Genomic DNA, 16,156 nt, shown 5'->3' with positions numbered 1-16,156 from the left:
CCCATGAAGATACCTGCATTTAAGCATCTCACTTTGCATTCTGAATCCCACCCTAGGTACCACTGTCTGGGAGTTAACTACTGGCCTCTTGTTTGTGCTTGAGAAAATCTCCCCCTCCAAGGTGGAGATGCACAGAAGACATCTCTGGAAACTGCAGCAAAGTGGGAGCAGAATGACTTGTCACAGCCCATGAAGACACTGTAAGTGCTGGGAAAGAGGACTAAACACCCCTTTCTCAAAATGGAGGCCACAGGAGCCCCCATTTCCCACCAAATGGAAGTATCTGCACTCCGCAGCAGTTAGTGGAGGCCTGAGGCAGGAGGGTCCTGTCCCCTTGCTGAGTAGTGATGAACTGCAGATCAGCAGCTTTTGTTGGAGCACACGAGGGAAGGCAGGAAACATGAGCATGGGGAGGGAGGAGCCATGAAGAAAACAATTCAGCAAAAAGCAAACCAGATCCCACTGCTGCTGCCCAGTGAGAGAGTAGAAATCTAGAAAAGAGATTCTCCCATACTAAGAAGTCCCTACTATAATAACTAAGATTTAGTTTGGAGGGAGGTAGAAAATAGGAGGCATGCAGCTATGAAGAAGAGATGAGATCTCCTCCCACCCAGCCCACCTTCTCTCCCATTGTCTAATGCTATCTATACAACTTCTCATACAAGCAGCTGCTTGGTCACATGACTGACAGGTCTGAGTGAACATCTCACTCTCGCTATGCCACTGATGGCAGAGCGTTGCCTTCTCGGCAGCCTCAGCTCTGGAGCAGGTCTCTGGAAGAGCCAGGAGACATTTTCCTATGGGCAGCCTATTTCACCAGGTGCAATGGCTGGTGTCTGCAGGGCAGTTTGATTTGGTGCCTTTTCATGGCCCTGTTTTATCTTCCCAAAGCAATATCATTAAGGCATCAAGGGAAGCCTGGAGTAATTTCCATAGTGCAAAACCTAGGACTGGATCCACAACTAGCTCCTGCAGAGTGCTCATGCTGTAACCCTGAATATCCCCAGTAACATCAACGCCCAGATTTTCAGCACTGACACCACTCTTTGAAGCTAAAAAAGCAACCCAAAGCTCATAGTGTTTCTCCTGTATTTGAATTTAAGGATGGGGGCATGACAAGCATATGGAGACACGTGACAAATGTATTAGAATCCACGGACATCTCTGGGGCAACGTATCTGAATGCACTGAAAACACCAAAAATATTTTAGATTGAGTGGCAGAAGAAATTGCTCTCTGAGTTTTGCTAATATAGAAATCCTGCAATGCTCAGCTTAGACTACAGCACTTCTGTCTGCAGGGCTGATGTGGTTGGTGCTGACTGAGACATTTCTGTACTGTATTGCATTTTGTGGTGTGGTTTTCTCTGCATTTCCCCCCCCAGGATTAAATCTTGACTGCTTTAGTTCTGCCCATGAAGCCCCTCGTAAGGAGCAGAAACAATTCTGGAGACTTCAGAATGCTTTGGAGAAGACTGTCAGTGCTGAGCATGACACTTAGCCAAAAGAGACACATCAGGGGTCACACAGTAGAAAATGTCATGCATTTCCCTTCCCATGTTTTTTTTTTTCTCTGAGAAAGAGAAACTCCCAAACTCTAAAACTAAACTAGAACAAGAAAAACAAAACAAAACAAAACAAAACAACCCTCCTAAACTTTCCGTTTCTTTCATAGAAAGAAAAGAGATGAGGCCAAATTCACGCCTTACAGGTAACTCCACTGTCTTTAATGAGGTTGGATGTGGAACTGATGGGGCCCGTCAAACCCATGTGTTCAGCTAAAGGAAAGGTTGGATAGCAGCATGTAAGAGGGTGGAATTATGTTCCTTTTTTCCTTTTTTATTTTCATTTTTGACATCCGTGTTGCTTGGTTGGATGATATCTTCTCCCTTTTCCCTGGCACTGCCAGACACATCCCTGATACAAACCATCTGCCTGAAGACAAACCTTGTCAGAAGTGAAGACTGAAGGGAAGGGCACCATGGATCGTGTAGGTTGAGTTCCCAGCTCCCATTGGTGGGAAATGAATGATCTTCTTTTTTTTTTTTTGACTATAGGCTGGTGTATTACACTGGTCAACTGAGGTGGAGGGAAAGTTTTGACAAAAAAAACATCTCCAGACAAGTGCAAAATTCAACCGTGTACACATAGGCATCTCGTGTCATTTTGGACACCCTACAGTCTCTGACATATCTGTCCAGATTTAAGACTTGTGAGAGTCCAATGTCATTGAAGCAACAGCTGGATTCCAATAGGATATTGTAGGGCACCTAAAATGTCCCCAGATGCTTGTATTATTGAGTGAAACCCTAAGTCCCTTCCGTAAGGAAAGCCTTACTGTTTTCACAGAATGGGAGAACCTGAGGCAGAAGGAGGCTCTGGTTTGTATTTAGACCATCTCCTAAACAAGGCCCAATGTAGATATGATGGTGTATAAGGAGGGATGGCACCTCCCTCGTCATTGGCTCAGTCTTTCATATCAGTACAGGAGCAACCCTGACTTGAGATATTCAGCGTAGGCAGTGGAGTGGGATCTTAGCTTTCCAAAGACGCTTCCTGAATTCATGTGTATTAGGGAGTGATCGCCCAAGTCCCTTTGCCAAAGCCATGGGGTCAGACGCAGGCCTAGCACGTGCGCTCAGCATGCTCCCAGACCCCTGGCAGTCTCTCCCTCTTCCCTCCTCATAGGTGGGCAGAGTCAGACCCAGGACTAGCACCCTCAGATGCACTTGGGATGATTAACAGAATTCACGCAGGCATTTTTCATTTACTTTAGTAGCAGCTGCTCAGCCTCTTACATTATATCATCATGGTGGATGACTAATTACATAACAAAACCAAACAAGTATGCATAGGCTTTGTTAAAAATCCCTTGAATGGGGTAGGAGTCCCCAGCCACTGAGCTGTTTCAGGCCTGAGCCCAGCTTTGAATGAAGGAGTACAACTTCCAGCCCATCTCAGCTGATGATCAGATTGTAGCTTCACCTCCTTGACTCATGGTGGACTTCACACCATCAGACTGTACCCATCTATGAGCTCATCATCTAGTATGAGCTCATCAGCTAAAGTTGGAGGAAAGACAGAAGTACATCCAGAGGGCAATTTACCAAACATAGCTTAGATATCATCCTAGGCTATGATGAATCGACTTCTGGACTTGTTTGTTTCTTGCCATTGATTGTAGCAGAAAACAAGATAAATAGCTTAGACGGACAGATGAAAAAAATTCCACTGCTGCAGTCAAAATCTGTTTGTTCACCTTAAGAGGCAATTGCTCAGCAAATGCCTAATTTGAGTTTTTCCCGCCCCAAGCTTCCCAAAGAGCTTCATCTGCTAGTGATGTTGGGCTTGTTTCTGGTGCAAAAGCAGGAATGGTGGATGTTAGCATGCTGTGGATGGGCTGGGGTCAGAGTCCAGTTCCCATGCATGGAAGCCAAATCCTTCAACCCATTTCTTCTGTAGTATGGTATAAAAGAAGGAGTCTGAAACCATCTTCCTTAAAAATATTAGGGCAAAATTAGTTGAGGGAGTGACCCTGCTGAAGTCAATGGATTGACAATTGCAATGGTTTGCATCCTCGCTGTCCGGGCACCATTCGCTGATGGAAGTACCTGGTGGGATGTGTCTAACATCTCTTGCTGTCACTGTTAGCACTATATCATATTAATTAAATCAGACGTATCTTCCCTTGTCCCATCTTTTCCAATTCATCAATGTCTTCACTGCATGTGTGGCTTTCTTCAGCTTTCTTGACAGATTGTGTTTGAATATTGGTTATTGTGGCAATTTACCCCTGTAGTAGCTTCCTTCTGCATTTGCAATAATGTTCAGATTACTTTTTCTCCCAGACTGTATTATAAAAAAATTAGTCATGCATCTTTTAGTTGATCCATCTTTCTCTCAGTTTTTAGTGATCTATTGCTTTCTACCACCTGGTGTGTGGCCATCCATTGGGTAGAGTGTTTATCTCTACAGATATGATTGATTGGTTTTCTCCCCATTTTTCCTTTGTCTCTCTTGATCTCTTCCTCTCTCCTTCACTCCCTTCTGTGTCTCTGCTCTCATTTCATTGCAGCTTTTTTTTGCAGAACGTCGATAGAAGTGCCTCCATAAATAAGCAAAGCTAGATTGTGCCCTTGGGTGCAGCCCTGAGGCAAATGGGTGATGCATAAACTGCACCAGCCTAGGAGTAGTCCCAGGAGACGCCATGACTCAGAGTCAGTCCTTGGAGGCATCATTTCCTCCTGTTTTCTCTCTGATGGGATTAAGCTCTGTTTGTTCCCTGCTTCTTCTGCATATTCCTTTGGTTCCCGGGAATAAGCTGACATGCAGGGAGAGAAGAGCACTCTGATTACTCTACACAGACATTCAGGTGTGAACTAGCCAACAGCCATGATTGCATTGGCATGAAAAGACTCTTATGGGTCACTGGGAGTTAGATCAAGCCCCATTTCCCTTCCTGTACCAAAGAGGAAGAAAAAATACCAATCCATTGTCCTTTTCCCAGGATAGAAACCCAAAGGTATGGGTAAAAAAAAAGAGGACACAGGACAAGTGCATCTGAGACTGAACAGGCTATGACTCCATGCTTGATTATCACTCATATATGTGAGTATCAACCAGGAATAACTCAAGCAGAGTTACAGTTCTGTAAGACCAAGGTGATGGGCTGAGATCCACGCCTGCTACCCACATGGCTGAAGGAAGCCCTGATGTCCACAGACGAGGTGAGAGCTGTTTCTGTAAACCAGCAATCCTGATCTGAAATCAGAAGTAGAGCAGCGTGCAAAGACGGGGAGTCAGAGGTGAACAGCAGAGATGGGCCAGCACTGCAGAGTTGGGATTTGGCTCTGCATCCAAACTTGCCCAAACTCTGGGCTGGTTCAGAGTCTGGAGTTTGTACATTTTAATCTGTGCTACTTTTAGAGATGGGAATGGCAGTAGAAATTATGTGTGGAACAAAATTCGGCTTGAGTCCAAAACTGTTCCAGCTTGCGGGGGGTGGTGGTGATGGGTTGGTTCACCATCATGTAAATTAATGGATGAAAGCAGTCCTTCAGAGTCATGTTCCCGACAGACTTGTGGTCTAAGGCTTTTCCAAAGTGCCCAGGGGGAAGCCTGCATGAGGTGCAGAGAGTAGATGGACTAAGTGCACTTTCCGCTGTTGGTGACGGCATTCTCTAATGAGGTGGGAGGAGTAAACAATTTCCCTCTCCTCCTCTATGGGAACAAACTGTGGTGCCGAGGAGCTGGATGTCCTACACCCAGCAGCAAGTGTCCATCCCCAGGAGACTCACTCTACACTGCACATTTCCAAGGAAGACTTGTTGGCTGAGCCATGTATCAGGCCACAGCTGGAGCAACATCTCTGTTTGTGGAACTGTCTCCTTCTCAATGTACACATTGAGTCCTCTTCACTTCACATATCAGGCACTGAACTTTTCCGTAGCATGCACATCACCTGTGTACCAACAGGACATTTGCAGGAAACCACCAGAAGTTCTCTCTCTTTCTCTCCCTCTCCTTCTCCCTCCTCCCTCCCTCTCTACAGATGTCACTGAATCCTATGTCAAATCTGGCAGAAGCTACTACTATGCTAAAAAGTTCATGTGAAGAGCCTGCCCACTCTACAGCTCTATTATATATTTGTAGACTTCTCTGGTTTCAGGGCAAAAGCAAAGGAGTATTTGCATTTTTTTTTTTTTTAAATCATTAATTTATCCACTTTTATTTCTTTTTCTGCTGTTGTTGCTGCTCATATTATACACAGAATCTGGCCATTTGGGTATGTAGATAGACCTCAGAAAGCTTAGTGCTGCTGTCCAACACAGCCTCTGCCTGGCTGAGGGAAAAGGAGATATTTAGGAAGATGCAAGTCTTTCAAAAGACACTTAATCACACGAGTCACTCAGGTGGGTGAGAGCAGAGCAAATCCATGGTTTTGCTGTTGCTCTTCTTTCCAGCTCTGTGTTGTCAGCTGGTTGAAAAACTACTGTCTCCTACAGGAGGCATGATTGGGCTGTAACTTGTGTGACTGCCAGATGTACCTCAGGATAGCCCAGAAGTCATTAGACCTATTCTATCCAACCAGTTTTAGCCTTTTTTAAAGTTTTTATTCTTTTAATATCAAAAAAGTAGACTTCTCCCATGTCTGCAACCTCAGAGGAAGTAGGCTCAAATCCATGTCTCCACTTGGAGCCCAGCGAAGGGTTTCGCCTGGTTTATTTGCACGTGTGGACATCGTAGACTCGTATGCACTCCTGGCAGCGGACGTAGCAGCACCAGTGGAAGATACAGTGACACTTCTCTTTCCGTTTCTCAGTCCTTGTGTTGTGTCCACGGCCGCAGCACAAAAGATCGCAACCATCAATCCCGTGGGAAGTGACATTACAGATCCTGTCACGGGTCCCAAAGGAACCTGTCTCAGGGTTGGGTTCACAAAAGTTTGGTGAGTTCTCGTAGTAAACCAGGTCCTTCTCAGTTGGAGCCTTGAAGAAGTTGTATTTGGGCCTGAGGGTCTCGACCCAGCCACGGGATTCTCGATGTTTTTCCACCACCATTTCAGAAGCGCTGTCGTACTTGTCCTTGAGGTAGTCACCGATGACCCTGAAGTCTGGCTGAGACCACCAGCAGGTCTTCACTTCACAGCTGCCTGAGAGGCCGTGACATTTGCACTTAAGATGCATGAGTTCAATAATAGACTGAAAAAGAGGAGAGGAAAGGCAGAGAAGAAGGGAGGCATTAGCCTGTAATCAAAACACATATTGCATTCTGCTATTTAGTCACAATTTGCTAAAGAATTGCAGTGTTTTCATAGATATATTTACACACTTACGGACAAAAGCCACCTTATCCTCCAGTCTGTGCCCTGTACAGATGCTGGATCTGTGGCAGATAAAACCTCTGCAACTTTATACTTTTCAGTGACTATCTATGATTCCCACTCCAACTTTAAGCATTTACCGAGGGCTCTCACTAATGGCTGAAATGATTTCTGCACATACCAACTTCTATCTTACCAATGTTCATGTGTGAATATTGTAGTACTTTCACCCAGGAACACAATTCAGACACATGTAGGCAGAGAAGCGAAGAACACAGAAATCTTCTAAAACAATGCCTTTGTAAATGAAATATACAGCTATTCCATTGGAAATTAAAGAAATATGAAACATGCTAACCATCTAGCACAGAGCTCCATCTTTTACATATGTTTCATGTTTACTTAAGCAAACAAGGCTCTAGCCTCACTGCAGTTGTGTTCTGAAACCTGAAAAGTAATGTATTTCTATTTTTAAGACAGGCTCATGATTTTTCTAAAACCATTTCAAAGAAAAAAAATAGGAACCCAACTTTTGACTTTGAAAGGCTTAGACTTCAACGTAAAACACTGTCCTGGAATAAATGGAAAGGTGATTATTGATCCCAGAAGTCTGCTATTTGCCTCCACCTCTTATGAAATTAGTTTAAGGGTTTCTAGAGGTGTTGCCCTCCAGTATTCTGAGGTGGGAGACAGCCTTATGCAACTTACTTGATAATCTGCATTTTCAGACTGATCAGCAAATTTCCGGGTACAAGAACAGACTAGTGCCAGCCTGAGTCCAAAAGATTTGCCATGAATCAGCACCTTGGTGTTCACCAGGTGCTTTCCTGTGTTATTTACGGAGTATCACCCGCCGCAAAGGAGGTTGTAATTAGCGATGAGAGAGAACCACAAAATGTTTGGTTCATATAATCACGCTGAACTTAATCAAAGCTTCTGGTCTGGTAGTAGGGTTTGAGTTCATATGGGAACTAATATGAAACATTGCCCATGGCTCAGGTTTAGCTGGAAACATTTGAGCATGGAGGCCTGGAAGAACTACCCCATGAGTGCTGGTATGGTGAGAATGGAAAAAAAAAATAGTGTTTTATAAAACAGTAGGATTTCAGATAATGGTGTGACATCTGCTCTCTGACACCTGTAAAATGTTCAAAAACAACTCAGTGTCAAGTAACAAGACACGCAGTAAAAAGGCCTGCGATCACAGGGATGTTTGCTCAAAGCTCAATTTTTCCAAGGATTCTCACTTTAAGGGAAATCCCTCCTTTCCACTCTACCCAGTTTCTCCACAGTCCTATATATCCAACTATCTATCCCAGCAACTACCACCAGCAATGCACAATACCTTGTGGTACGTGGGATAATTTGGGCCAGCGCTGGAGGAAACCACATTATTGCTTGTATTTGTCTTCACTGCAGGTAATTTTTGTTTCTGGTCGTCTTTGATTTTGAAGCGTTCTAGTCCCTATATCAGACCAGCTTTCCTGTGGTGTAAGGTGGGATAACTCCACCAGGGTTTGATGGTGTCCACCTGAGGAGCTCAGATCAAAGTCGTAGCCTGCCTGAGGACAGATGTTTCCTAGCACAGTGCAATTGTGGTGGCTTTATTATAGCTCACTGCATGTCCTCCTAGGCATGTGTAAGGCCTTCTGCTGAGAGAACAAGACCTTATTAATCTCTTTTGATTACAGTGAGGTATTTTCCACTGAAGGATAAACTATCTCAGGTTTACTATGTGAGAAAAAATGCTGTTATCTCACAGGAGCTGTGGCATTGTTTCTATTAGCAAGAGCTTTATGATTGAATTTCACAAATTGTTTCCCATAAATTGCATTCTTCTGGCATTTACGAGCTTTTCTTGAGATGAAAAAGAGAATGTCCTCTTACTGGGGTTGTTCCACCTTATGGAAAAGGTTCACTGCGTACGAGGGGGTCTCTGTGATCAGGGTAAGACTTTGTACTTTTAGTACCCTTATACATTTTGCTCTGCAACTGTTTGAAGTGAAAACACTTTAGCTGGCTTTGAGGCATGGTCTAGGTTTAATCAAGAGTCACCAGAGTCACATTCCCTTTTATTTGCTTTAAATATTCCATATTTAAAGATTTTTTTTTAAGTGTTCCATATTTAAATAAATAAATATGGAACAGTGTTGAGAAGAGGGGTGGTGGAAAATGCTCTCCTGCTCTTTCCCACCTTCAAGCTTACTGAGCAGGATGGTGGTCCCAGGGGAATGAATGGTTTTACTCAAACTAGGATTCAATTGCCTAAACACATGCATCTAAAGCCATTTGTGAACTCCAGGAGTGTCCAAGGCACCAATTAAATTTGGCAGAGGACCTGCAGGAGTTCCAGTCTTTCCCAGTAGCAGATCAAGGATAGGCTAGATACTTCATGATATCTCAGTTTATATTAAAATGCCTCTGCTTAAGCAGCTGAATCCTCCCCATAAACCCTGTTTCATCTCTCTTAACTTCAGATGCCTACAGCACAGATATCTCTGGCTGCACAGCTCCCCTTCCTACAGCCAGCCGAGACGGACAGGCCCAGTTAGGGCATCATTAACCGAGCTATTTCAAATTGTTCCTTCAAGCTGGGATGAAACCCCATCCTAGACCCGTCTGTCTTGATCCATTCTCTATAAAGACATCTGGAACACTGACTCCAAGGTAGACATTTACATCTGGGTGGGTCAATTTATTTATAGCTTTCATAGGTCAAGTACATCAATCAACTCCCTGACAAGAGCTATGGTAGGGCAGGTAGCATTGTTTCATGATATAAACCAGCCCAGATTTAGTTTGGGTTACTCCCTCCCACTGTTCATTGTGGCAGGTAAGAAAAGATTAAAGGCAGATTGAGAAAGGTGAAATTAAATGTCCTTACGGTCCTTCCAGCTTCGTTGTTGTGCCTGTTCATGGCTGACCGAGCATCTGGTCTGTTCTCTCGGGCATCCGCAAACTCCCGAGACACCATGCTCCCAAACTCCACGTCCTCGCTGCAGCCCCCCCATTTCCAGCCTTCCCCAGGAGAACCCTTGTGGCGGGTGTCACAGCCGCAGATGGTGGCCGAGCCCTCGGCACAGGATCTGGTCACTGCGAAAGCCACTCCAGCAGAGGCAATGGCATGGACAAAGGCTGATTCCCTGGTAGCTGTGAAAGAGAGAAATCAATGAATAGTGTCCAGCGAAGGGACCATGCATGGCTATGATCAGCCCTGTGAATGCCTTCTCTTAAGGGCATGGCAGAAGGCCAGGAAACTCTCCTCTTCCCTGTGGTCCAGCTTGGACCTACTCCAAAGACATTTTCTTATACTAGGAAATAAGCTCCTGTGTAGACAGGACCAGGCTTGATTCACGGCCACTGAGGTCAGCCGAGAAGTTTTGACTAAGGTCATCCTAAGGTCTTAGGATAGGGCTGGGGCAAAACAAAAAGCAGTGAGAACCTGAGTTTCAGGGGGCCATATAGAATAAACCATATAGTACTTTGCAGGCAACGCACCACATAGCCATACCCTGAGCTGCAGTCTTGGCCTGAGATGCACAGAATTTGGGCTATGTTTCCATAACATGGAAAATGCAGGTCTACACTTAAGGACAGCCTCCACCCTTAGTGGTGGGACCAGCAGCAGGTAAAGCACCTCCTCCTCCTTGACTGGGAGAGCTGCGGATGGCTGGAAGATAGGAAAACGCCAGGATGGCCAGATACTCCCCCATCCTCACTATTTAAACATTGTTCCCACCTTCCATCCTGAGGCCACCTTCTTTTTCCTACCCTCTCTACCTCACTTAAAGACATTGTTCCATATGTGGCATCTTGCATCTATCCAAAGTTTTACTCACCTGCCTGATTAAGGCCCCTTGAAGGGGGCTGCAAATGAGCTTTCCTTTTCTGTCCATTGCCTCAGGATCGTGGGTGGGATGAGCCAAAAGATTTCATGGTTAGGGTTAGCCTTAGTCTCTGTGGAGACCTTCCTTCATGACCTTTCATCCTAGCTGGAGCTGGATGGGGAAGGGCAGCTCAGCATTAGCCTAGCTTTCCTGGATGCCCATGCTTTTCCTACACTGTGCCAAAATGAAAATCAGACATTTCAAACTGCTTTGCAAATAGGGAATATACCAAAATATCTGTTTTTATTGAGCCCCAGTTTTGGTCTCATTATGTTTCTTCACTCACTAGAATTGACCCTGGAGTTCAACACCACACCTCAGAAAACACCACTGCAATGCTTTTAGCCTTCAGCAAAATGGCATTTTAATCATGAGCAGGGCTATTCTCAACCCCCTGAGGCAATTCTGAGAAGAAACGACGATTCTGATAACTGGCCTCCCTTAACTTCTTATACCATTCCCCGATGAGCTCACTGTATGTCTACAGACCAGTTAGCCAAGAAAGCATGTTGTCTCCGACACCTTTTAGATGGTTAGGCTAGGAGAGTGTTGAAATATCAATGGATCCATAAAGGCAGAATGTTGGGTTTTCAGCTGATGCAGCTTCACCAGCCTCTACTGAGCTTTGCACCAGCTGACGAGGTGCCTCCTCAAAACCACTCAGACCTTCTCTGTATGATATTTTGCTGATCTGAGCTTTCCCTGGGCATTTTGGCTTAATCTTTACCTTCTAGATGCTTCCAGGCTTTACTAAAGTGAGGAGACTTTAATATGCCAAGCCAAAAAGCCAACATGTTCTCGGGGAGAAATCAAAACTGCATGCTTGCAGAGCAGTCCCGGCTGGATTGAGGGCTTAAGCAAGAACTTGTGCAGCACTGCTTTGCTTTGGGAAGACTACCAAATACAACAATATGCAAATCACATAATGTGCATGAACTTACAAGCCAAAGGTATGAGCAATGGCCTGGAACATGATGTCAATACGCATCGTGAGGTTAGTAAGTCACCGAAGGCTGGAACCAAAAAAGGAAAATGCAAGAACCCTCAGTTCCACAATGTGATTTTGAAAATCCCTTGTTCAGCATCTGTCCAGCCTGGAGGATCCCAGCTTCCTGCAACTGATGACCATACAGTTCCTGAGCTGTGTGAAAGCTCAGCTTTTGAGCATAAACAGATGAGTCCAGTTCTAACAGGACTGTGGACTTAGCAACTTGCACTTGCCTAAGCCTAGATAGAATCCAGAAACCAAATCTTGTGGGTAGGAGGCTTGGTATGGTGTGTCCAAGGGCATTAATGACCATCCCTGGGGTCTGTAAAAGGCAAAGGTCTCACAGAATGCAGCAGATAAACTGATGGGATGAATGCCGTTACCCTTTAGTAGGGAAGTAGAGGGTATAGTGCCTGACCAGAGAATAGCTGACACACCTTCTGTCTCCTCCTACTGTGGCCTAACTAATCTTGAAACCTTTTGATGTGCTGCTATGCCATGGACGGGAAAGGAAGATCACACTTCTTCTGTTCCCCTTTTCTATCTATCAGCTGAAATGGCTAAAGCACATTGCTCGGATAGGTTAGCTCTCATCTTTCAGGAATCGCCCCTTCCTCTGCTCAGGAGGAGAGACCTGATCCAGACCTTTAACTACTTGGGAAGGTGCTATAGGTGCTGAAGTGATGTTTGCAAATGCCATGGAGAGCCCCTGTGCCTTGCCGTACTGGGACTGACAAGCAAGCACCTGCAGCCAAGGTGTTTGTGCGGGAAACCTTCTCCTGCATGGGGAAGACAGGGATGGCCTTGGCTCAGGAGTCCACAGGTCGTGGATCCCACCCAGGCTTCAACAGGAGCCATTAGCTCAGCACAGAGGTGTTTGTGCATTCAGGTGCAGAGCTCACCAAAAACCCAGGGAGCTTCAGGCAACACAGACAGAAGGTCTGCAGGTTTTCTCTATTTTCCAGGACTTGGTTGCAGCTTTCCAAGGGGTTACAGGAGCACTGATTTGGTTGTAGATACCCAATTCTGCCTAAAACCCAGGTCCGTTACCTAAACTCTCCACTGGTGCTAGCCCTTGCTGAAAGTCTGCAGCTCCAGGAGGGTATTGATAGGATTTGCCTTAAGAAGCACCGATTATACTCTGCTCTCCTCTTCCCAGAAAGAACACGATGCCTTTTACAGCCAGAATACGAAGTAATCACTCCCCTGCTTTTGAAATGCAACCACCCCTGGGGTGGAGTGCAGCCACCACTTAACAGCACACAACAGGAAGCAAATAGCATTGTATCTGATGGTAACTACCTGGGGAATGTAGGCAGGCAGAGCGAAGAAGCTGAAATCTGGCCCCAGGCACTGAGGTTAGGAGTTTGTCTCTTGAGAAAGTTGCAGCCGATCTCTTAATGACTCCATGAAATTAGGGCACTGGGTTTACATCCCCTAGCCCTAACTTAAGGCACCAGGTTCAATATTGACGCAGATGGAAGAGTGCCATCGCGTGAATCACGTCCTGCCACCTCCTAAGTTATAGGACTGTCCTCCGATTACTAAGCAGACCTGACCCTGCTGAGCTCTGAAGAGCTCCCCAGGTTGTAGCCGGAGGCGGTGTGGCTGCAGGAATGGAGAAGGAGTGTATAGAGATACAGATAAGCAGAAGGAAAGCATGCACTTGTAATGGAAATGAGGGGTTATTAAGGTGCCATATAAAAATGCAAGAGACTTAGCAAAGATAACAGGAAAGTGCAGTATATTTGTCAGGTCGCCTCATTCCTCTCTGGGTGGTTCTGGTAGCAGGAGACAAGTAGCTCGTTATGACTTGAAGAGAGCTTCTGGAAAGTCATCTGGCAAGAGAAGGTTAATAGGGACTAATACCTCATGGGGATGTTGACTTATGAGCATTTTAACCACTTTGTTTTCAGTGCAGCACAAGGTCACCAAAGCTCTGGCTTCAGCTTGTTTAATTCCTGCCTGCTCCTGAGTTTCCCTGCAGGGCTTAGAGACTTGGATGGCTGGAGATTCAAGGTACCTACCCCATTTTGGACCCTTTGTTGGGGCTGGCTATCAGTGAAAAACGTGCTAAGACCTACAGAGGGCCTTTAGGGATGCTTTGCAGCTGCCCGCTTATGCAGAGCTCTCTAAGTCCCTGGTCCCTTCTAGAAATAATTTCCTAAGGAGCCCAGTCTGTGAAGCTGGGAGCCTGAACATCCCATGCAGAACACCTCTGACCGCCCTGCCTCAGCAGCAGAAACATCTTGGGATGCAAAAACACATGGCTGGGCAGTAACAATATGAGAATTCAGAGGCCTGAGGATGAAGTGACCTAAGATTTGATTTCTTGCTTTCACAGAGCTTTTTAATGTTACTTTTGGCAAATCCTTTAGTCAGTCTATGCTTCTGCTTCCTTATCCATACACCTGGGGACAATCCCGCTTATCTCCTCAGGAGCCTGCAATGATAAATTCAGCGACGTTTTCAGAATTGTGAGCAGAAGGGGTTGGAGCCGAACAAAAGGTCATCAAGATGTGGGAGGAGGAAGGCAAATGAATAACTGCATAAGTATCTTCACTGTCTAATATATGAAACCTGGTCTCATGGATTCTGCTGCCCAGACAGTGACTTATTTTCCCTGAATCTTTCTCTGAATGACTAAATGATTAACCCCAGGTCAGGTAGATATTCCAGATACGAGGGAGGAATGACTACAGTGAGGTAGAAAGATGAACATAATGGTTTATTTTGGTTTTATAAAGCTATAGTCCTTTTTTACCACCTTTGTACCAGAGTATTGAACCCCTGTTATCCCTGCTCTTGACACCCTAAATCTTTCGTTCCTCCTTACACAGTGGCCTGGTGGTAACAGTGGGTTCCTGGGACAGGGCAGCGCAACCTTCCTTCACATGTGTTGGGAGCTGAAGTTGAAAGTCCTCTGTCCTGGACCACAGTCCAAAGAACTAGGTGGTATTTTAGAAAGGGGACAACACTCTTTCCACTGACTGCTCTTTAAAAGAAAGCAGTGAGATCTGTGCAGTCAAGAAAGAAACAAAGAAAGGGAGGGAAGGGAGGGAGAAAGATGTTTTGCTTGAGGTGGTTCTGGGCTATACACATTATGAGAAAGGAAGCAAACCTCAGCAGCTGGATAAAAGACAGCCAAAGAGTAGAGACGGACCCTGCTCTAAGGGTTTTCCACTCAGAATCCCACTTTTCTAGATGGTTTTCCTGAAGGTGTGGAAGATCCCTTGAAAAAGGAACCTTGATGTCTCCAGGACAGATACTGAGTCTGCTCTGTGGAGACAAACTTCCCATGCCAACCACTCTTTACTGCCCAGGACTTTGTCACCATCATTTTTGAAACTAATGTAGTAAAACACTGACTAAATGCCTTTCTGGGATGGATAATGTATAAACAACATAGAAAAGAATAGAATTGTCTCAGATTGCTCTGGGACATATATGATAGTGAAGCAAAGAGTTCCCACATCTTAGCCACTCCTCCTAACCTTCATTAGCATGTCTACTCTTGAACAGAGGATCCTACTCCCCATCCCACACTAGGGCAGACATGGCAATGGTGTGGCTGCAAGCCTTGAATTTCTGACACTGCAGATGTCTTGAGTGCTCTTGGGAAAGTCACTTATTATATGGGATAAAATGGAGAGAATATCATCTCTGCTTAGCAGGACTGCAGGGAGGAGACATGCTGTTTTCTCTCAGCTTCATTTTTCAAAGCTGAAAGACAAGAGAAAGCTACCTGTTGTGTCAGCTATTCCAGACACCCCAACACCCATCTTTGAGGGGCAAAAGGTGTAAAGTCTCTCCAACATTTGTCTGGAAGGGCATGTACCCAGGAAGTGTGAGAAAGGGTTTCAATTCCCTCCTTGGCCCGAGGGGATACAAACTCACAGCTCTCATGCTAGGATTTGCAAAACAGTTGACACTACATTGACTCTGGATTAAAAAAAAGAAAAAAATCTAAATAAACCCCAAGAAACAAGAAACTAGAAATAAAACTGGGGGCAGACTAGTGCGTCTGGTATTTGGAGCCAGCACAGCCCTGCTTCTTACGCTAGGACCTGCCCTGACAGCTCATTTTCCCCCTGATTACTGTGGTCAGGGTCCTTCTTGAATTGTGGGGATTGCAGAGAAGGAAGGCATTGTCAAATAGAGGAAGGTGATGAGGAATTAGTGAAGTGAGCTTTGAGAGTTTTGGAAGCCCAGTCTTTGACTCAAGGTGAAGTTAATTTTTTTTTGACCGGAGTATAAAGAGGGTCCAGCTGCTATCAGCACACTGTGGTCTCCTCCTAGGATCCATCCAGAGAGCTGCTTTACCTAGATACGGGAGGAAAGCTGCGGCATTCCCTTGTGGGGAAGGTCACCCATAAACACCTCCATGGTGAAAGCTAAACCAGAAAGAAGGGCTTGAATGAAAGCTCATGTTGCACCACTTTGGATGGAAAAGAAGGAC

At 45.3% G+C, this 16,156-nt stretch overlaps 1 protein-coding gene across 1 annotated transcript in view; it reads right to left on the bottom strand.

Annotated features, from left to right (window-relative positions):
- Positions 1–6,220: 6,220 nt before the first annotated feature.
- Positions 6,221–16,156, bottom strand: part of WNT3A (Wnt family member 3A) — an 89,601-nt gene continuing 79,665 nt past the window's right edge. Inside the window, exons 3-4 of the mRNA XM_074573893.1 lie at positions 9,707–9,972; positions 6,221–6,700 (exon numbers count right to left, since the gene is read on the bottom strand). Of these exons, the coding sequence (XP_074429994.1) occupies positions 6,221–6,700; positions 9,707–9,972 (746 nt within the window). The remainder of the gene's footprint in view (positions 6,701–9,706; positions 9,973–16,156) is intronic.

The sequence above is a fragment of the Larus michahellis genome, chromosome 2 (genome assembly GCF_964199755.1).
Source record: "Larus michahellis chromosome 2, bLarMic1.1, whole genome shotgun sequence".
NCBI lineage: Eukaryota > Metazoa > Chordata > Aves > Charadriiformes > Laridae > Larus > Larus michahellis.
The sequence above is the reverse complement of the archived record's forward strand: the minus strand, read 5'-3'. Positions and strand labels throughout refer to the sequence as shown.